This window comes from Arachis stenosperma, chromosome 1 (genome assembly GCF_014773155.1).
Source record: "Arachis stenosperma cultivar V10309 chromosome 1, arast.V10309.gnm1.PFL2, whole genome shotgun sequence".
Taxonomy (NCBI): domain Eukaryota; kingdom Viridiplantae; phylum Streptophyta; class Magnoliopsida; order Fabales; family Fabaceae; genus Arachis; species Arachis stenosperma.
The window spans coordinates 124,298,627-124,307,321 of NC_080377.1; the positions used below are offsets into that span (position 1 = coordinate 124,298,627).

Here is an 8,695-nt window from a genome sequence, read left to right on the forward strand (position 1 = left end):
AGTTTAGCCACATTTTCTGAAAATTAAAAAATCAGATTACCTAAACAAATCCAAAAACACATTAGCATAAAATATGGTGACCCAAGCCTAAAACTCAGATTATCCACAAGAAAACTTGTTTTTGTACAGTTGCATAAAATATGATGACTCAAACCCAAAATTCAGTCATGACTACATATAAAAAAAAAAATACAACTTACCCATTAGCGCTAACTTATCAAAAATAATTAGCATCTGATTACACTTATTAATTTTCCTACATTATCGAGTACATCTGCAAAACCATTGCTACTCCCTCCATCAACTGAACCTATGAGCATGGACAACCAAAACGTGTTCATCAATCAAAGTGTTCACATAATATCTATAGGTATAAATGTTTAACACCATCTACACCATAAAACTTCCCTATTCATCCGAGATGCATTATATATATATATATATATATTAGGATACAAAGTACATAACATATATAGATAAATATTTGGCCATTACACAATTCGGTAAAAATTATATTTTATTAAATTAAATAAAAAAATTCACGGGACTTTTTTTATTTCTAAACTTACAAATTAGTTTTAAAATGTATTAAAAACACTCTTAATTTTTAAAATCTAAAAATATATGCATAATAATTTTTTCATTTATCACACAAAATATTAGCTCATACATTTGAAAATCACAACTAATTATATTACCAAACCACCTAGGTTCTAACACATGAATATTAAAGTAAATTACGTTTGACTCCAAAATATTCAGATTTTCAACCAAAAAAATCCTTAAAATTGATAAATGACATCGTGATTCTCTAAAACTTCATCAATGTATAACATTTTTCAATGCTTCTGTTTCAGAAACATTTTTATACTTCTATATAGATGGTGTATATGTAAAATAGGGCAAAATTCGAAGTTCAAACATCATTTACTTTTTTTAAACAATTTTAATAATTTTATAAAAAAATAATTTAGTTAATGTAAAATTATCAAATTTACAAGATAAAATATTACATTTTTCTAAATATACTTATAAAAAATCACGTTAAAAGTTTTTTTTATTTATAAAACTTTTTAAAGATATATTTCTCCAAATCTAATATATTTTGTCTAATAAATTAACCTTCAAGTATATGATGTCATTTCATATAGAAATTAAGTTTCATCCACCAAATATTGCCCCAAAAACAACTTTCAATCTCATTATTTCATGTGAAAAGATCAAATAACTTTGCCTTTAACTCTTTTTACATTTACTCGATCACATAATTTCGTTTGTTAAAATTCAAGCATCTTTTTTTAAGAAAAAATATTCTGGAGAATGCTAGATTACCATTTACCAAGGGACCAGGATTTTTGGAGGGAAAAAACACTAGCTAGAGCTGGTTCAAATACAACGAACAAATTGTGCCCTAACATTAGTTTGCTCGACAAGATTCTTCTATTATGTATTACAGCAACATCAGGATCATATCTCATAATATCCCTTTATATGTATCTAACCATAAATCATGCTACTATCAAAGTATCAATAACATTTATTTCTCTTACCAAGGTTTCTACACTCTTGATACATATCCTGTAAGGGACCAAAGAGCTGCTTAATTTACAACATATGTGCCCATGCATATCCTAGTATTGCCTCCTTTTATACTATAAATAAATTCAGGCTGCAACTTGCCAGCAGCTTTATTAATATATCAGACTGAAAAAAATTCCCAAAGATGCAAATATATACCAAAGGTCTCTAAAGATCCACACACAAGTAGGCGATGACTGAGCCGGCGCGTCGCTTGGTCCGCTGGCTAACCTTCCACTTTTCAACAAGTACCTTCTTTATGTTGGGACAGCTAGAAACAACCGTGGCTACACCAGCTGATGTTATACCAGAGCAATAAACCATGTGACATGATTCCAGCATCGTGCAACTTTTCACAAGATGTGCTAGACCAACGTCAGTAATTTGACGGGAGTGTGAAAGTACTATTTCTTTAAGCAAGGGACAGTTTTCTCCCAGCTCAACCATCGCCATATCACCCAACTTCTGCAATTGTGATGAGGAAAAAAATGAATTGAAACGTAAACAAAAAATTGAACAAAAAAAGTACTATATTCATTATGAAATATTCAACTTTCACATAGATATTAAGTGATTATGCAATGCAGTTGCAGAGACTGGTATAGTGAATGTCCACATATATGCCTAAAGCAGGGGTTTGGCATCAAGTATCTCCAAATATACTAAAAAATCTATGCACTACTTAAAAATGTGAATGTAGTTCATCAATGCTATTTTAGGGGAACAACAATGATGGAATCAAGAAAATCTTGGAAAAGACCACGAAAATTAGAAAGCAAATAGTTGAAACATTAAACTTAAAAAAGCTATATGTACTTTTGATATAGAAAGAGAGACAGAGATGTGCACATACCGGCAGCACGCTCACATCTAAATAACAGAGTTGAGGGCATCCCCTTGCAATGGCTATCACTCCAGCATCTCCAACTAGGTGGCAACCACTAACATTGAGATACTGAAGGTTACAACCCTCAGATACTGCGATAAGAGCCTCATCCCCAACCCTAGTAATTTAACAAACATGATTAATGTAGACATTCTACACAATAGTACCGATGATATAAGAAAAGAAGTACATGAGTTATCAACACAATAAAACAACCAGACAAAATTGTTAGTGTAGGTGAAAACGATTTCAAATTTTCAGTAGAAAATGGAGCGATAGATATGTAGTGAGAAAGGTTTTACCTATCACAGAATCGGATGCTAAGATCAGTTAGCAAATTACAATGCTCTCCAACAGCAATGATTCCTTTAGTCCCAATCTAATCACAGTGTAAACAAAGAAAAAAAAAAGGGGGGGGGGGGGGGGGGGAATGGTGAGGAGAGAGAGAGAGAGAGCAATAAACAAACATATAAGATTTCTTTGATAAAACTCATAAAAGTTTAATTCGTTCAACAACAGAAGTTATTTGGGACTGACATTTATGATCAAATACTACCTCTCAAAATGCTTCTCCTATATTCCTCATTTTCTCTTAGGAGGAAAAATAGAAGTAAATCATTACATGTGAATAAACTCATCGAAATGTGCAAAGTTTAACCATATAATAACCTAGACGAGGACCTGTAGTTAATAATGAGTAAAAATGAATTAGAACATGGTAAACCTTATTAGCCTACAAATAAAGTAACAAGGTATATCATGGTGTTTAAAATTTACAATGGCAGGGTCAGACTTTGCTTATCTAGTTGAATCGGTTATAACCATGTATGGACAGCCCAAAAAAATAATCCCATCCATGCCAGATTTAAAAATCTACATCTCAAAGACAGATTACCTCATAACATCGACGAATATGAAGTTTCTTTAAACTCCTGCAACCCTTAGCAATACTACAAATGGCTTCATCTCCAATGCCCGAGCAATCCACCAAGTGAAGGGCTTGCAAGAATTTGCAACCCTGTCCAACCTTAAGAAGGCCAATATTGCCAATTCTTTGGCAGTAAAGCAATGCTAACTCAGTGAGATGCCTGTGCATTTTGAAAGCTGGATTAACATCACAGGTTAAGGATCAATTCTACTAATTTTTTACCAATTTTTTTCTAACTTGTGCCATCAAGTATACTATAATGCCAACATCATGAACTAACATTCATATACATATGAGAGATCCACACCATGGTTACATCTGTCAGAAAGAAGGACGGGCAATAAGTTTAATTGAGTGAAGTGCAAAAAAGATTGATAGAAAAAAAAAAGCACAAAATCCCCCAGTCAGACAATTTTTCAAAGATTATAGCATGCTGGTTAAACAACACATGCATATTATTTAGAACATTTCATACATAAATTATGTCAAGGAAAAAAATAAAATAAAAAATTACTTGCAAGATTTCCCAATGGATTCTAGTCCAATGGTTCCAATGTTATGGCATCCATTGACTTCAAGATGTGTAAGCTCCTTGCAGCCAGTAGCAATTGCTTCCAAACCCTTGTCAGTTAGGTAATAACAATCAATTAAAGTCAAATTCTTCAACTTCTTACATCCTTTCCCAATGGCACGCAAGCCCCTGAATGTTAAGAGATGATCATAAGGAGAATGCATAACTATTGATCAGACCCATGCAAGAAGAGATTATGGCCACATGCAGAACAAGTCCTAAGTTTATCAACACAAAATAGACAAGAAGAAAATTGCTACAATGGAGCTCCTCAGTTCCCTTATTCTAAATTATCAACTACAAAACTTTAATCAATTCATAAATCAGGAAAAGAATTTTCCAACATGGAGTAAGCCTTGGAGTAACTCATGGTATATAATACCGGTGTAACAAAATGGAGTCAATAAAAAAATGAAGCAAAATCCAGGGAAACAAAAAAAAAAAAAATACAAGGCCAAAAATAACGAAGAAAATTTCCAAGTGAGAGGCGCTCACTTATCAGTAAATCTCTGAAAACTATATAGTGCCAATAACTCGAGGGACAAACAAGCAGCGCCTACAGACTTCAAAGCATCATCTGTTAGATTAACACATTGCAGCTTTAGAACTTTCAAATGGGGACATCCTTGAGCCACAGCATGCACCCCTTTATCGTGTATGTACTCGGAATCCAATGTCAACGTCTCAAGTGATCTGCAATATGATCCTACAGCTTCCATGGAGACATCAGTTATCTTGGCACAAGCTGCCACACCAAGAGATTTCATGGATTTCCCCACACCCAATGCAAATTCAGTGAAACCGCTATCGGTCAAGCCTTCGCAGAATCGAAGATTCAAGTCTTCAAGTTGCTTGCAACACTGTCCAATGGCAGCCAGACCTTGATCTCCAATAAAACAACCCTAAAAATTCCTCAGCAAATTATAATCTGCATTGATAGGGGGAATCAAATCAGCGTTAACTGAATTGAAGAAAACAGGGTAAGAAATTACCTGCAAGTCCAACGATTTTAAGAAGGTGCATTTGTAAGCAAGGGATTTCAAACCGTCGCTAGAGACATTAGAGCACCAGATCAAGCTCAAGCGCTCGAGCCTAGGAAGGCCTTCGCCGAGAGCGGCCAAGCCGGCATCGGATAAACAGAGCGAATCGGGATTGGTCTCGGCGGAGGAGGTGTTGTTGGCAACACAATGAACCTTGAGAGGGCGCCTTCTAGGGGGAACAGGAAGAGAGAGGGGAAGGGGAATGGAGAGACGCTCGTCGATGTGGAGGTTGCGGAGATTGGAGAAGCGGGAGGGGAGGAGGTGGAGGAAGATGTCAGGGGAGGCGGAGGCACCGATTCGGAGGGTGGAGCGGGAGAGGCGCTCAAGGCGAAGCCAGCGGCGGCAGACGAGGGAGCATGCGTCGCGGCTGGATTTGGTGGCGAGGTGGCCGAAAATCTCGACCATCAATTCATCGGGGAGGAAGGTGTTTATCAAATCGTGGCCTCTCATTTTTCCTCAGTGCTCAGTTCAATTCAATTGGGTTCTATCCTACAATACTTAATACACAATGAATGAAACGTGTTACATTTACCGAATACCTATCACTCTCATCTCGGTGCCGTTTTAGACTTAAGACTTTGTGCCAAAAGCCGAAAGCGGTTGGGTTGGTTGCTTTATTCATACTGTTTTTTTGTGGGATTCCATTATTTAGACCCGAATTCATACTGGGCTGTTATATGGTCCATTCAAATGTAAAGCCTGTTTCCGAAAATATGACATTTGTTGGATAAATCCATCTATATCCATAGTTGTAAAAACCGGACCGGATCGATCGGTTCGATCGAAAAACCGATGAACCAGTGAAATAGTCTGACCGAACCGCTTAGAAGAAAATATTTCTAAAATGCTTGAGGTAGGGTTCGAACCCCTGCCCTCAAAGAAACCAAAACACTCCACAACCATTAGACTATTATATTTTTCATTAAAATTAATGCAAATTATAATACATATAGATATTTTTCATCAAATAGTTTACTTTTATTTAATTTATTTTAATTTTAATTATAAACTCACTCATTTTTAAATTAATTATATTTTTATTTAACAATAATTATAAACTCACTTATTTTTTTATAATTATATAATATCTATTAATATTATTTTTTAATAAATACTTGTAGTATATAATAGTATAAAAGATATAAACTAATTAATAAATTATTAAATATTAAAAATAATATTTATTTTAATATAAAAACAAAATAAAAATATTTATGATAGAGTAAAAATAATAAAACATTTATTGTTCATGTTCCATATTATTTTAAAATAATTTGATATTTTAAAATGTTAGTAAAAATATGTATTTTAAATTTTAATTTTAAATTTTTGACTATTTTTTATTTTTTATTTACATAGGACCGAGTCAACCGATTCAACCAGTAATCCAACGGTTAAACCAGTGACTCAGTGACTCAATGACTTGATCGGTTCGATTACCGGTTCGGTTCTGACAACTATGCCTATATCAATCTTTCTAAATTTTTTTTATAATATTTTGTTATTTACTATACTGAAGGCTTAGGGCAGCATCAGAATCATCAGCACAACATAAATATCTAAATCTTCATTTCTGATAATTTAAAACCGATCAAGAGCCATATCTGTTTGTCTTGTAATACAAAAGTAGAAATATCTGTACCCGGCACTCTAATTGAAACCTTGCAAGTTCAAGACAGAATAGGAAATGAAGATCAATAATATCTTAAAAGTTTGTTTTGATGATTATATATGGCCAAGTGAAACTTAATTGGCATGCGACATACACTACAAGCTACTAATTAAAGTTTAGCAGTTTAATTAACTTGAATCCCCCCCAACCATAGGAACAACTTGTACTAAGATATTAAAATAATGCTCATTTCAACTATAAATACAAGAAATTAGTCTTGAACATTGAATAATCCATTGCTTGCGTTTTGTGTGTTTCACCTCTGATGATATGGGTGCCTTTGATCTTGACGAAGGTTCGTTGAGGCTTCACTTCATTCCGTACCCATCACCGGGCCACATGATCCCTCTCTGCGACATAGCAAGGCTCTTCTCCTCACGTGGACATCACGTGACCATCCTCACCACCCCTTCCAACGCCCATACCCTCCATAAATTCATCTCCCACCGCCTCCGCCTCCACACCGTCCACTTCCCTTCCCGCCAGCTCGGACTCCCTGACGGCGTCGAAAACCTCGCCGCAGTCAACAATGTTGAGGACTCCGTCAAGGTCCACGAAGCCGCCATGCTGCTCCGCGGACCAATGGAGCGCTTCTTGGAGCGCAACCCACCCGATTGCATTGTGGCAGATTTCTTCTTCCCATGGGTGCATGACGTGGCAACCAAGCTTCGTATCCCGAGGCTTGTCTTCAACGGCTTCTCCCTCTTCGCCGTATGCGCCATGCACTCCATCTACGCTAACCCTATCGAATCCTATTCCAATTCCGATCCCAACGTCGTTCGTGATCTGCCACACCGTATCACTCTCAACGCAACACCACCGAAAGTGTTGATTGATTCAACAAAGCCACTGCTCGAGATGGAGCTCAAAAGCCATGGCATTATCGTTAACAACTTCGCCGAACTGGATGGAGAAGAGTATATCCAACACTACGAGAAAACCACGGGGCACAAGGCGTGGCATGTTGGCCCTGTGTCTCTGATCTGCAGAACCGCCGAAGAAAAAACAGAGAGGGGTCAAGAGAGCGTGGTGAGCGTGCATAAGTGCCTGAGTTGGCTCAACTCGAAGCGAGCGAATTCGGTACTCTACATATGCTTCGGGAGTATTAACCAGTTCTCGGATAAGCAGCTATACGAGATAGCGTGCGCGGTGGAAGCGTCGGGTTGCGATTTCGTCTGGGTGGTGCCGGAGAAGAAAGGGAAGGAGGATGAGAGCGAGGAGGAGAAGGCCAAGTGGATGCCGAAGGGTTTTGAGAAGAGGAACATGACCAAAGGGATGATTATAAGAGGGTGGGCCCCGCAGGTTTTGATACTAGGCCACCTCTCAGTGGGAGCGTTTCTTACGCATTGTGGGTGGAACTCCACCGTGGAGGCAGTGAGCGCTGGGGTTCCGATGATTATGTGGCCGGTGCATGATGAACAGTTTTATAATGAGAAGCTTATAAGTGAGGTGCATGGGATTGGGGTGGAGGTTGGTGCAGAGGAGTGGAATTTCATTGGTTTTGTGGTGAAGAAGAAGGTGGTGGGAAGAGAGAGCATAGAGAAAGCTGTGAGGAAGCTGATGGATGGTGGTGATGAAGCGGAGAAAATCAGACGACGTGCAAGAGAGCTTGGGAAGAAGGCTAGAGCAGCGGTTGAGGAAGGTGGATCGTCACATAAGAATCTGACGTCTCTCATTGATGAACTCAAACGGTTAAGAGACTCCTCAAGCTAAGTAACAATCCATTGGCAAGGCTAAAACTCCCCTGCAAATTTCTTGGAAAAGTATGGAGAGTATAATGGAGGTTTAGAAAGTAATAGAGATATAACCATTAGTATTATTTTTTTATATTAGTATAAATTTTTGGGACAAGTGGTATTATAACATGCATGGTATTAGAATTTTAGATCCGAAAAGTTGAAAATTTGATCTTTGGTAAATCCTAAAATCAGCTTAAACTTTTGGGATGAATGATTTTATGGATGATGTTTATTTTGTAACTCATATATCCCATTATATATATTGTATAAATAAGCCTCCC

At 37.0% G+C, this 8,695-nt stretch overlaps 2 protein-coding genes across 3 annotated transcripts; one reads left to right on the top strand and one right to left on the bottom strand.

Annotated features, from left to right (window-relative positions):
- Window positions 1–1,391: 1,391 nt before the first annotated feature.
- On the bottom strand, window positions 1,392–5,578 carry LOC130936829 (F-box/LRR-repeat protein 4-like). 2 transcript variants are annotated; one of them, XM_057866992.1, is made up of 8 exons: window positions 4,956–5,578; window positions 4,459–4,865; window positions 3,907–4,092; window positions 3,673–3,710; window positions 3,360–3,568; window positions 2,767–2,843; window positions 2,432–2,582; window positions 1,392–2,043 (listed from the first exon to the last, which is right to left on the bottom strand). In XM_057866992.1, the coding sequence occupies exons 1-8, from the start codon at window positions 5,451–5,453 to the stop codon at window positions 1,747–1,749; spliced, it is 1,863 nt and encodes a 620-aa protein (XP_057722975.1). In that variant the 5' UTR covers window positions 5,454–5,578; the 3' UTR covers window positions 1,392–1,746. The 2 variants fall into 2 exon arrangements, with proteins under 2 accessions (XP_057722975.1, XP_057722983.1); XM_057867000.1 differs by lacking the exon at window positions 3,673–3,710 and having other exon boundaries at window positions 3,360–3,552; window positions 4,956–5,574.
- A 1,356-nt stretch (window positions 5,579–6,934) lies between these two features.
- Window positions 6,935–8,468, top strand: LOC130945068 (UDP-glucose flavonoid 3-O-glucosyltransferase 7-like). Its single transcript, XM_057873732.1, has one exon. The coding sequence runs from the start codon at window positions 6,946–6,948 to the stop codon at window positions 8,386–8,388; it is 1,443 nt and encodes a 480-aa protein (XP_057729715.1). The 5' UTR covers window positions 6,935–6,945; the 3' UTR covers window positions 8,389–8,468.
- Window positions 8,469–8,695: the final 227 nt, after the last annotated feature.

Coding starts and splice junctions, on each gene's coding strand:
- LOC130936829 (XM_057866992.1), bottom strand. CDS start 5,453: ATGAGAGGCCACGATTTGATAAACACCTTCCTCCCCGATGAATTGATG. Junction 4,866..4,955: donor TAAAATCGTTGGACTTGCAG/GTAATTTCTTAC, acceptor AGGAATTTTTAG/GGTTGTTTTATTGGAGATCA. Junction 3,569..3,672: donor TCTCTCATATGTATATGAAT/GTTAGTTCATGA, acceptor ATGTTAATCCAG/CTTTCAAAATGCACAGGCAT.
- LOC130945068 (XM_057873732.1), top strand. CDS start 6,946: ATGGGTGCCTTTGATCTTGACGAAGGTTCGTTGAGGCTTCACTTCATT.